This window comes from Aulonocara stuartgranti (genome assembly GCF_965226115.1).
Source record: "Aulonocara stuartgranti genome assembly, chromosome: 7".
Classification (NCBI taxonomy): Eukaryota; Metazoa; Chordata; class Actinopteri; order Cichliformes; family Cichlidae; genus Aulonocara; species Aulonocara stuartgranti.
This window is the reverse complement of record NC_138945.1, coordinates 64,778,549-64,791,762: the sequence shown is the minus strand read 5'-3', so window position 1 is coordinate 64,791,762 and position 13,214 is coordinate 64,778,549. Positions and strand designations below refer to the sequence as shown.

Sequence of the window (13,214 nt, the reverse complement as noted above, 5' to 3'; positions counted from 1 at the left end):
TATGCAGGAATTCAACATCTGAATGAATTTGTAATCAGTGTTTTTCAAATGCTGTCCCTTAGGTGTTCTTTACTAAATTTGCTTCATATTTGATGGTGTCATTTTCTAATTTTAAAATATATTTATGTCAGTTTTCGTGTTTTTGCATCTTCCTCTCTGTAACACACAGAACCTGAAAAAGTGAATGATCTTACTGTCAGTGAAACCAGGACGTCCTCTATATTTCTGAACTGGACTGAGCCACAGGGTCAAAGGTCATTCTATAGAGTAGAGTGGACAGATGGAACAATAAACATGAATAAGACTGTGACTGAAACTAAAGTAAATGTCACTGAGCTGACTCCTGGAGTGAACTACACTTTCACTGTCACAGCAGTGGCTGGAGATAACAGTACACAAAGTGACGTAGCAACACTTTCTCAATACACAAGTAAGATGAAGAGTATGACCATTTCTGATCTGGGGTCTCGTGCTCTGTACTGTGTCACTGTTTCATTTTATCTTGTAGTTTATTATTTGTCAACTTTTTAGGACAGTTTTTTTTTTCTAGTGAAGCAGTTACTTCAAAAATTAATGAAATCCTTTTTACAGGAAGACTTCAAATCTAAAAGCACTTTTTATCCATGAGTGACATGTTTGTTTGTTTTTTACCAAATTAAGTTTTTGATTTATTCACATATCCTCTCAGGTTCTCCTTAATTCAGTTCTCTTGGTTCTTACCTGTTGCAGTCACTGCTTATTGTTCTTGTTGTAACAGTTCTTTTGTTTTCTTGTTCCTCCTCATGTACTCTCCACTCATAGAGCCTGAAGTAGTCACGAGTCTCTCTGTTGTTAACATCACAACATCGTCTATGTTTGTGAGCTGGACTAAACCAGTGGGAAACAGCTTCTTCTATAAAGTACAGTGGACGAACTTCTCTGTAAATGTCAGTGACACGTTTAAGATCATTACTAACCTGACTGCTGGTGTCCAGTATGAAATAAATGTCACTGCAGTGGCTGGTGATGGTTCTACTAAAGGACAGAGTGCTACTGTCACCAACTACACAAGTAAGCGAGCATTTACATGTTTTCATACTGTGAATTAGTGACTGTCTGCTGAGAATATCTGGTAAAATAAGGAGTCTTCTATCATCATAAGATAAGTTAAATTGAAAGGAAAGTAGAAGAAGAAATCCAGATGTAGAAGAAGAAGCCCTTTGAAGTGAGAAGGTTGGATCTCTCACCGATGTGTCCTCATATAACAGCTGTAGTTGTGCTCACTCTGTGTTTGAGTAACAGCTCCAATAATGGTTTGCATTTCTTTTGTACGTCTAGTTTAGATCTTCCTCTGAACTTCCAGCTGCATGAAATGTTACAGGGTCAGCATGTTGCTGCTCGTGTGTTTTTACTGTAACTTTGAGACAGAGAAGACTTGAGCTGATATTTTAATTGTTACCCATGTAGTGACTTCTCCCTTACAGAGCCTGAAGTAGTCAGATTACTCAGTGTTACTGCTTTCACAACGTCCTCTGTATCACTGAAGTGGACTGAAGCAGAGGGAAACAGCTGCTTCTATCTTGTAGAGTGGACAGATAGACATTTAAATGAGAATCACAGTGTGAATATCACATAAATAACCATCAGTGCACTAACTGCCTGTATGCAGTACAGATTTAGTTACTGCAGTGGCTGGTGATGAGCAAACTACAGGAGCTGCAGAGTTAATTTCACTGTATACAAACAGGATGTGCAGGAATTCCCATGCATTCTTTGCTCAAATAAATTCTACAATGAATTAATGATTCAGTCTAAAAAATGATCAATCTGTCTCTATTAGTGTTGTATGTAACACAGGCCTTTAAGGTGGCAGATGGTTGCCACTACCTGAGCCTGTTTCTGCTGGAGGTTTCTTCCTGTTAAAAGGGAGTTTTACCTCCCTACAGTCGCCAAGTGCACAAAGGAGGCTGTTTGATTGTTGCCGTTTTCTCTCTTTTAGTGTAGGGTCTTTACTAAAGTGCTTTGAGCTAACTAATTTGGCTCTATTTAAAGAAGATAAAATTGAATAGAATTGACTTCTCATGCAATTACCCTCTACTCACAGAGCCTAAATTAGTCAGGGATCTCATTGTCACTGAAATGAAAAACTATGAGAGCTGCAGAGTTAATTTTACTGTATACACATAAGATATGCAGGAATTCAACATCTGAATCAATTTGTAATCAGTGTTTTTCAAATGCTGTCCCTTAGGTGTTCTTTACTAAATTTGCTTCATATTTGATGGTGTCATTTTCTAATTTTAAAATATATTTATGTCAGTTTTCGTGTTTTTGCATCTTCCTCTCTGTAACTCACAGAACCCGAGAAAGTGAATGATCTTACTGTCAGTGAAACCAGGACGTCCTCTATATTTCTGAACTGGACTGAGCCACAGGGTCAAAGGTCATTCTATAGAGTAGAGTGGACAGATGGAACAATAAACATGAATAAGACTGTGACTGAAACTAAAGTAAATGTCACTGAGCTGACTCCTGGAGTGAACTACACTTTCACTGTCACAGCAGTGGCTGGAGATAACAGTACACAAAGTGACGTAGCAACACTTTCTCAATACACAAGTAAGATGAAGAGTATGACCATTTCTGATCTGGGGTCTCGTGCTCTGTACTGTGTCACTGTTTCATTTTTTATCTTGTAGTTTATTATTTGTCAACTTTTTAGGACAGTTTTTTTTTCTAGTGAAGCAGTTACTTCAAAAATTAATGAAATCCTTTTTACAGGAAGAATTCAAATCTAAAAGCACTTTTTATCCATGAGTGACATGTTTGTTTGTTTGTTTTTTACCAAATTAAGTTTTTGATTTATTCACATATCCTCTCAGGTCTTTCTTAATTCAGTCCTCTTGGTTCTTACCTGTTGCAGTCACTGCTTATTGTTCTTGGCTCAGCAGTTCTTTTGTTTTCTTGTTCCTCCTCATGTACTCTCCACTCATAGAGCCTGAAGTAGTCACGAGTCTCTCTGTTGTTAACGTCACAACATCGGCAATTTCTGTGAGCTGGACTAAACCAGTGGGAAACAGCTTCTTCTATAAAGTACAGTGGACAAACTTCTCTGTAAATGTCAATGAGACATTTTATAATATTATTAACCTGACTGCTGGTGTCCAGTATGAAATAAATGTCACTGCAGTGGCTGGTGATGGTTCTACTAAAGGACAGAGTGCTACTGTCACCAACTACACAAGTAAGCGAGCATTTACATGTTTTCATACTGTGAATTAGTGACTGTCTGCTGAGAATATCTGGTAAAATAAGGAGTCTTCTATCATCATAAGATAAGTTAAATTGAAAGGAAAGTAGAAGAAGAAATCCAGATGTAGAAGAAGAAGCCCTTTGAAGTGAGAAGGTTGGATCTCTCACCGATGTGTCCTCATATAACAGCTGTAGTTGTGCTCACTCTGTGTTTGAGTAACAGCTCCAATAATGGTTTGCATTTCTTTTGTACGTCTAGTTTAGATCTTCCTCTGAACTTCCAGCTGCATGAAATGTTACAGGGTCAGCATGTTGCTGCTCGTGTGTTTTTACTGTAACTTTGAGACAGAGAAGACTTGAGCCGATATTTTAATTGTTACCCATGTAGTGACTTCTCCCTTACAGAGCCTGAAGTAGTCAGATTACTCAGTGTTACTGCTTTCACAACGTCCTCTGTATCACTGAAGTGGACTGAAGCAGAGGGAAACAGCTGCTTCTATCTTGTAGAGTGGACAGATAGACATTTAAATGAGAATCACAGTGTGAATAACACATAAATAACCATCAGTGCACTAACTGCCTGTATGCAGTACAGATTTAGTTACTGCAGTGGCTGGTGATGAGCAAACTACAGGAGCTGCAGAGTTAATTTCACTGTATACAAACAGGATGTGCAGGAATTCCCATGCATTCTTTGCTCAAATAAATTCTACAATGAATTAATGATTCAGTCTAAAAAATGATCAATCTGTCTCTATTAGTGTTGTATGTAACACAGGCCTTTAAGGTGGCAGATGGTTGCCACTACCTGAGCCTGTTTCTGCTGGAGGTTTCTTCCTGTTAAAAGGGAGTTTTACCTCCCTACAGTCGCCAAGTGCACAAAGGAGGCTGTTTGATTGTTGCCGTTTTCTCTCTTTTAGTGTAGGGTCTTTACTAAAGTGCTTTGAGCTAACTAATTTGGCTCTATTTAAAGAAGATAAAATTGAATAGAATTGACTTCTCATGCAATTACCCTCTACTCACAGAGCCTAAATTAGTCAGGGATCTCATTGTCACTGAAATGAAAAACTATGAGAGCTGCAGAGTTAATTTTACTGTATACACATAAGATATGCAGGAATTCAACATCTGAATCAATTTGTAATCAGTGTTTTTCAAATGCTGTCCCTTAGGTGTTCTTTACTAAATTTGCTTCATATTTGATGGTGTCATTTTCTAATTTTAAAATATATTTATGTCAGTTTTCGTGTTTTTGCATCTTCCTCTCTGTAACACACAGAACCTGAAAAAGTGAATGATCTTACTGTCAGTGAAACCAGGACGTCCTCTATATTTCTGAACTGGACTGAGCCACAGGGTCAAAGGTCATTCTATAGAGTAGAGTGGACAGATGGAACAATAAACATGAATAAGACTGTGACTGAAACTAAAGTAAATGTCACTGAGCTGACTCCTGGAGTGAACTACACTTTCACTGTCACAGCAGTGGCTGGAGATAACAGTACACAAAGTGACGTAGCAACACTTTCTCAATACACAAGTAAGATGAAGAGTATGACCATTTCTGATCTGGGGTCTCGTGCTCTGTACTGTGTCACTGTTTCATTTTTTATCTTGTAGTTTATTATTTGTCAGCTTTTTAGGATAGTTTTTTTTCTAGTGAAGCAGTTACTTCAAAAATTATAGAAATTATTGTGACTTGAAAGACTTCAAATCTAAAAACACTTTTTATTCATGTGTGACATGGGTTTTTTGTTAAAAAGAATTTTATGATTTATTCACATATCCTCTCAGGTCTTTCTTAATTCAGTCCTCTTGGTTCTTACCTGTTGCAGTCACTGCTTATTGTTCTTGGCTCAGCAGTTCTTTTGTTTTCTTGTTCCTCCTCATGTACTCTCCACTCATAGAGCCTGAAGTAGTCACGAGTCTCTCTGTTGTTAACGTCACAACATCGTCTATGTTTGTGAGCTGGACTAAACCAGTGGGAAACAGCTTCTTCTATAAAGTACAGTGGACAAACTTCTCTGTAAATGTCAGTGACACGTTTAAGATCATTACTAACCTGACTGCTGGTGTCCAGTATGAAATAAATGTCACTGCAGTGGCTGGTGATGGTTCTACTAAAGGACAGAGTGCTACTGTCACCAACTACACAAGTAAGCGAGCATTTACATGTTTTCATACTGTGAATTAGTGACTGTCTGCTGAGAATATCTGGTAAAATAAGGAGTTTTCTATCATCATAAGATAAGTTAAATTGAAAGGAAAGTAGAAGAAGAAATCCAGATGTAGAAGAAGAAGCCCTTTGAAGTGAGAAGGTTGGATCTCTCACCGATGTGTCCTCATATAACAGCTGTAGTTGTGCTCACTCTGTGTTTGAGTAACAGCTCCAATAATGGTTTGCATTTCTTTTGTACGTCTAGTTTAGAGCTTCCTCTGAACTTCCAGCTGCATGAAATGTTACAGGGTCAGCATGTTGCTGCTCGTGTGTTTTTACTGTAACTTTGAGACGGAGAAGACTTGAGCCGATATTTTAATTGTTACCCATGTAGTGACTTCTCCCTTACAGAGCCTGAAGTAGTCAGATTACTCAGTGTTACTGCTTTCACAACGTCCTCTGTATCACTGAAGTGGACTGAAGCAGAGGGAAACAGCTGCTTCTATCTTGTAGAGTGGACAGATAGACATTTAAATGAGAATCACAGTGTGAATATCACATAAATAACCATCAGTGCACTAACTGCCTGTATGCAGTACAGATTTAGTTACTGCAGTGGCTGGTGATGAGCAAACTACGGGAGCTGCAGAGTTAATTTCACTGTATACAAACAGGATGTGCAGGAATTCAACTTCTGAATCAATTTGTAATCAATGTTTTTCAAATACTGTCAGTGTTTTTCTCTCAATCTTGTTATTTTTGCATCTTCCTCTCTGTAACTCACAGAACCCGAGAAAGTGAATGATCTTACTGTCAGTGAAACCAGGACGTCCTCTATATTTCTGAACTGGACTGAGCCACAGGGTCAAAGGTCATTCTATAGAGTAGAGTGGACAGATGGAACAATAAACATGAATAAGACTGTGACTGAAACTAAAGTAAATGTCACTGAGCTGACTCCTGGAGTGAACTACACTTTCACTGTCACAGCAGTGGCTGGAGATAACAGTACACAAAGTGACGTAGCAACACTTTCTCAATACACAAGTAAGATGAAGAGTATGACCATTTCTGATCTGGGGTCTCGTGCTCTGTACTGTGTCACTGTTTCATTTTTTATCTTGTAGTTTATTATTTGTCAACTTTTTAGGATAGTTTTTTTTCTAGTGAAGCAGTTACTTCAAAAATTAATGAAATCCTTTTTACAGGAAGACTTCAAATCTAAAAGCACTTTTTATCCATGAGTGACATGTTTGTTTGTTTGTTTTTTACCAAATTAAGTTTTTGATTTATTCACATATCCTCTCAGGTCTTTCTTAATTCAGTTCTCTTGGTTCTTACCTGTTGCAGTCACTGCTTATTGTTCTTGGCTCAGCAGTTCTTTTGTTTTCTTGTTCCTCCTCATGTACTCTCCACTCATAGAGCCTGAAGTAGTCACGAGTCTCTCTGTTGTTAACGTCACAACATCGGCAATTTCTGTGAGCTGGACTAAACCAGTGGGAAACAGCTTCTTCTATAAAGTACAGTGGACAAACTTCTCTGTAAATGTCAGTGACACGTTTAAGATCATTACTAACCTGACTGCTGGTGTCCAGTATGAAATAAATGTCACTGCAGTGGCTGGTGATGGTTCTACTAAAGGACAGAGTGCTACTGTCACCAACTACACAAGTAAGCGAGCATTTACATGTTTTCATACTGTGAATTAGTGACTGTCTGCTGAGAATATCTGGTAAAATAAGGAGTCTTCTATCATCATAAGATAAGTTAAATTGAAAGGAAAGTAGAAGAAGAAATCCAGATGTAGAAGAAGAAGCCCTTTGAAGTGAGAAGGTTGGATCTCTCACCGATGTGTCCTCATATAACAGCTGTAGTTGTGCTCACTCTGTGTTTGAGTAACAGCTCCAATAATGGTTTGCATTTCTTTTGTACGTCTAGTTTAGAGCTTCCTCTGAACTTCCAGCTGCATGAAATGTTACAGGGTCAGCATGTTGCTGCTCGTGTGTTTTTACTGTAACTTTGAGACGGAGAAGACTTGAGCCAATATTTTAATTGTTACCCATGTAGTGACTTCTCCCTTACAGAGCCTGAAGTAGTCAGATTACTCAGTGTTACTGCTTTCACAACGTCCTCTGTATCACTGAAGTGGACTGAAGCAGAGGGAAACAGCTGCTTCTATCTTGTAGAGTGGACAGATAGACATTTAAATGAGAATCACAGTGTGAATAACACATAAATAACCATCAGTGCACTAACTGCCTGTATGCAGTACAGATTTAGTTACTGCAGTGGCTGGTGATGAGCAAACTACGGGAGCTGCAGAGTTAATTTCACTGTATACAAACAGGATGTGCAGGAATTCCCATGCATTCTTTGCTCAAATAAATTCTACAATGAATTAATGATTCAGTCTAAAAAATGATCAATCTGTCTCTATTAGTGTTGTATGTAACACAGGCCTTTAAGGTGGCAGATGGTTGCCACTACCTGAGCCTGTTTCTGCTGGAGGTTTCTTCCTGTTAAAAGGGAGTTTTACCTCCCTACAGTCGCCAAGTGCACAAAGGAGGCTGTTTGATTGTTGCCGTTTTCTCTCTTTTAGTGTAGGGTCTTTACTAAAGTGCTTTGAGCTAACTAATTTGGCTCTATTTAAAGAAGATAAAATTGAATAGAATTGACTTCTCATGCAATTACCCTCTACTCACAGAGCCTAAATTAGTCAGGGATCTCATTGTCACTGAAATGAAAAACTATGAGAGCTGCAGAGTTAATTTTACTGTATACACATAAGATATGCAGGAATTCAACATCTGAATGAATTTGTAATCAGTGTTTTTCAAATGCTGTCCCTTAGGTGTTCTTTACTAAATTTGCTTCATATTTGATGGTGTCATTTTCTAAAGTTAAAATATATTTATGTCAGTTTTCGTGTTTTTGCATCTTCCTCTCTGTAACACACAGAACCTGAAAAAGTGAATGATCTTACTGTCAGTGAAACCAGGACGTCCTCTATATTTCTGAACTGGACTGAGCCACAGGGTCAAAGGTCATTCTATAGAGTAGAGTGGACAGATGGAACAATAAACATGAATAAGACTGTGACTGAAACTAAAGTAAATGTCACTGAGCTGACTCCTGGAGTGAACTACACTTTCACTGTCACAGCAGTGGCTGGAGATAACAGTACACAAAGTGACGTAGCAACACTTTCTCAATGCACAAGTAAGATGAAGAGTATGACCATTTCTGATCTGGGGTCTCGTGCTCTGTACTGTGTCACTGTTTCATTTTTTATCTTGTAGTTTATTATTTGTCAACTTTTTAGGGTAGTTTTTTTTCTAGTGAAGCAGTTACTTCAAAAATTATAGAAATTATTGTGACTTGAAAGACTTCAAATCTAAAAACACTTTTTATTCATGTGTGACATGGGTTTTTTGTTAAAAAGAATTTTATGATTTATTCACATATCCTCTCAGGTCTTTCTTAATTCAGTCCTCTTGGTTCTTACCTGTTGCAGTCACTGCTTATTGTTCTTGGCTCAGCAGTTCTTTTGTTTTCTTGTTCCTCCTCATGTACTCTCCACTCATAGAGCCTGAAGTAGTCACGAGTCTCTCTGTTGTTAACGTCACAACATCGTCTATGTTTGTGAGCTGGACTAAACCAGTGGGAAACAGCTTCTTCTATAAAGTACAGTGGACAAACTTCTCTGTAAATGTCAGTGACACGTTTAAGATCATTACTAACCTGACTGCTGGTGTCCAGTATGAAATAAATGTCACTGCAGTGGCTGGTGATGGTTCTACTAAAGGACAGAGTGCTACTGTCACCAACTACACAAGTAAGCGAGCATTTACATGTTTTCATACTGTGAATTAGTGACTGTCTGCTGAGAATATCTGGTAAAATAAGGAGTCTTCTATCATCATAAGATAAGTTAAATTGAAAGGAAAGTAGAAGAAGAAATCCAGATGTAGAAGAAGAAGCCCTTTGAAGTGAGAAGGTTGGATCTCTCACCGATGTGTCCTCATATAACAGCTGTAGTTGTGCTCACTCTGTGTTTGAGTAACAGCTCCAATAATGGTTTGCATTTCTTTTGTACGTCTAGTTTAGATCTTCCTCTGAACTTCCAGCTGCATGAAATGTTACAGGGTCAGCATGTTGCTGCTCGTGTGTTTTTACTGTAACTTTGAGACGGAGAAGACTTGAGCCGATATTTTAATTGTTACCCATGTAGTGACTTCTCCCTTACAGAGCCTGAAGTAGTCAGATTACTCAGTGTTACTGCTTTCACAACGTCCTCTGTATCACTGAAGTGGACTGAAGCAGAGGGAAACAGCTGCTTCTATCTTGTAGAGTGGACAGATAGACATTTAAATGAGAATCACAGTGTGAATATCACATAAATAACCATCAGTGCACTAACTGCCTGTATGCAGTACAGATTTAGAGTTACTGCAGTGGCTGGTGATGAGCAAACTACAGGAGCTGCAGAGTTAATTTCACTGTATACAAACAGGATGTGCAGGAATTCAACTTCTGAATCAATTTGTAATCAATGTTTTTCAAATGCTGTCAGTGTTTTTCTCTCAATCTTGTTATTTTTGCATCTTCCTCTCTGTAACTCACAGAACCTGAAAAAGTGAATGATCTTACTGTCAGTGAAACCAGGACGTCCTCTATATTTCTGAACTGGACTGAGCCACAGGGTCAAAGGTCATTCTATAGAGTAGAGTGGACAGATGGAACAATAAACATGAATAAGACTGTGACTGAAACTAAAGTAAATGTCACTGAGCTGACTCCTGGAGTGAACTACACTTTCACTGTCACAGCAGTGGCTGGAGATAACAGTACACAAAGTGACGTAGCAACACTTTCTCAATACACAAGTAAGATGAAGAGTATGACCATTTCTGATCTGGGGTCTCGTGCTCTGTACTGTGTCACTGTTTCATTTTTTATCTTGTAGTTTATTATTTGTCAACTTTTTAGGATAGTTTTTTTTCTAGTGAAGCAGTTACTTCAAAAATTAATGAAATCCTTTTTACAGGAAGACTTCAAATCTAAAAGCACTTTTTATCCATGAGTGACATGTTTGTTTGTTTGTTTTTTACCAAATTAAGTTTTTGATTTATTCACATATCCTCTCAGGTCTTTCTTAATTCAGTTCTCTTGGTTCTTACCTGTTGCAGTCACTGCTTATTGTTCTTGTTCTAACAGTTCTTTTGTTTTCTTGTTCCTCCTCATGTACTCTCCACTCATAGAGCCTGAAGTAGTCACGAGTCTCTCTGCTGTTAACATCACAACATCGTCTATGTTTGTGAGCTGGACTAAACCAGTGGGAAACAGCTTCTTCTATAAAGTACAGTGGACGAACTTCTCTGTAAATGTCAGTGACACGTTTAAGATCATTACTAACCTGACTGCTGGTGTCCAGTATGAAATAAATGTCACTGCAGTGGCTGGTGATGGTTCTACTAAAGGACAGAGTGCTACTGTCACCAACTACACAAGTAAGCGAGCATTTACATGTTTTCATACTGTGAATTAGTGACTGTCTGCTGAGAATATCTGGTAAAATAAGGAGTCTTCTATCATCATAAGATAAGTTAAATTGAAAGGAAAGTAGAAGAAGAAATCCAGATGTAGAAGAAGAAGCCCTTTGAAGTGAGAAGGTTGGATCTCTCACCGATGTGTCCTCATATAACAGCTGTAGTTGTGCTCACTCTGTGTTTGAGTAACAGCTCCAATAATGGTTTGCATTTCTTTTGTACGTCTAGTTTAGATCTTCCTCTGAACTTCCAGCTGCATGAAATGTTACAGGGTCAGCATGTTGCTGCTCGTGTGTTTTTACTGTAACTTTGAGACAGAGAAGACTTGAGCTGATATTTTAATTGTTACCCATGTAGTGACTTCTCCCTTACAGAGCCTGAAGTAGTCAGATTACTCAGTGTTACTGCTTTCACAACGTCCTCTGTATCATTGAAGTGGACTGAAGCAGAGGGAAACAGCTGCTTCTATCTTGTAGAGTGGACAGATAGACATTTAAATGAGAATCACAGTGTGAATATCACATAAATAACCATCAGTGCACTAACTGCCTGTATGCAGTACAGATTTAGAGTTTCTGCAGTGGCTGGTGATGAGCAAACTACGGGAGCTGCAGAGTTAATTTCACTGTATACAAACAGGATGTGCAGGAATTCAACTTCTGAATCAATTTGTAATCAGTGTTTTCCAAATGCTGTCCCTTAGGTGTTCTTTACTAAATTTGCAGCATATTTGATGGTGTCATTTTCTAAAGTTAAAATTATAGTAATCTTAGTGTTGTTATTTTTGCATCTACCTCTCTGTAACTCACAGAACCTGAAAAAGTGAATGATCTTACTGTCAGTGAAACCAGGACGTCCTCTATATTTCTGAACTGGACTGAGCCACAGGGTCAAAGGTCATTCTATAGAGTAGAGTGGACAGATGGAACAATAAACATGAATAAAACTGTGACTGAAACTAAAGTAAATGTCACTGAGCTGACTCCTGGAGTGAACTACACTTTCACTGTCACAGCAGTGGCTGGAGATAACAGTACACAAAGTGACGTAGCAACACTTTCTCAATACACAAGTAAGATGAAGAGTATGACCATTTCTGATCTGGGGTCTCGTGCTCTGTACTGTGTCACTGTTTCATTTTTTATCTTGTAGTTTATTATTTGTCAACTTTTTAGGATAGTTTTTTTTTTCTAGTGAAGCAGTTACTTCAAAAATTAATGAAATCCTTTTTACAGGAAGACTTCAAATCTAAAAGCACTTTTTATCCATGAGTGACATGTTTGTTTGTTTGTTTTTTACCAAATTAAGTTTTTGATTTATTCACATATCCTCTCAGGTCTTTCTTAATTCAGTCTTGATTCTTACCTGTTGCAGTCACTGCTTATTGTTCTTGTTCTAACAGTTCTTTTGTTTTCTTGTTCCTCCTCATGTACTCTCCACTCATAGAGCCTGAAGTAGTCACGAGTCTCTCTGCTGTTAACGTCACAACATCGTCAATTTTGGTGAGCTGGACTAAACCAGTGGGAAACAGCTTCTTCTATAAAGTACAGTGGACGAACTTCTCTGTAAATGTCAATGAGACATTTTATAATATTATTAACCTGACTGCTGGTGTCCAGTATGAAATAAATGTCACTGCAGTGGCTGGTGATGGTTCTACTAAAGGACAGAGTGCTACTGTCACCAACTACACAAGTAAGCGAGCATTTACATGTTTTCATACTGTGAATTAGTGACTGTCTGCTGAGAATATCTGGTAAAATAAGGAGTCTTCTATCATCATAAGATAAGTTAAATTGAAAGGAAAGTAGAAGAAGAAATCCAGATGTAGAAGAAGAAGCCCTTTGAAGTGAGAAGGTTGGATCTCTCACCGATGTGTCCTCATATAACAGCTGTAGTTGTGCTCACTCTGTGTTTGAGTAACAGCTCCAATAATCGTTATAGTTTTATCTCTAATAGGGTGATATTTTAAAACTTCTATATTGACATTTTTTGCAATATAGGCTAGAAAAAAATAAAAAAGACTGAATAATACAGAGGATGAGATTGTACAAGTGCTGATCTTTAGTCAGATTGTCTTTATCTAATTTTTATGACTTAAATGAAGGTGAAGCTTAAACTGCAAAGTCAAGTAGCCGCTTGTGTCGTTACTTTTAAACTCCCCTAAACAATGAAACAACTAAAATCAATCAACTTCTTCTTTAAATGTTAATATAAACCTACTCAAATTAAAGCTCTACACTTTATGCCTTATCCATAATTTCGAGTAGTGAAGG

The 13,214-nt window shown here is 38.0% G+C and overlaps 1 protein-coding gene across 1 annotated transcript in view; it reads left to right on the top strand.

Moving 5' to 3' along the window:
* The window catches only part of LOC309709496 (receptor-type tyrosine-protein phosphatase beta), a 53,876-nt gene that overhangs the window by 27,407 nt on the left and 13,255 nt on the right, over nt 1-13,214 (top strand). Inside the window, exons 11-23 of the mRNA XM_082538109.1 lie at nt 170-430; nt 802-1,050; nt 2,338-2,598; nt 2,975-3,223; nt 5,139-5,387; nt 6,176-6,436; nt 6,812-7,060; nt 8,348-8,608; nt 8,976-9,224; nt 10,015-10,275; nt 10,651-10,899; nt 11,750-12,010; nt 12,385-12,633. Coding sequence (XP_082394235.1) covers nt 170-430; nt 802-1,050; nt 2,338-2,598; nt 2,975-3,223; nt 5,139-5,387; nt 6,176-6,436; nt 6,812-7,060; nt 8,348-8,608; nt 8,976-9,224; nt 10,015-10,275; nt 10,651-10,899; nt 11,750-12,010; nt 12,385-12,633 — 3,309 coding nt within the window. The remainder of the gene's footprint in view (nt 1-169; nt 431-801; nt 1,051-2,337; nt 2,599-2,974; nt 3,224-5,138; nt 5,388-6,175; nt 6,437-6,811; nt 7,061-8,347; nt 8,609-8,975; nt 9,225-10,014; nt 10,276-10,650; nt 10,900-11,749; nt 12,011-12,384; nt 12,634-13,214) is intronic.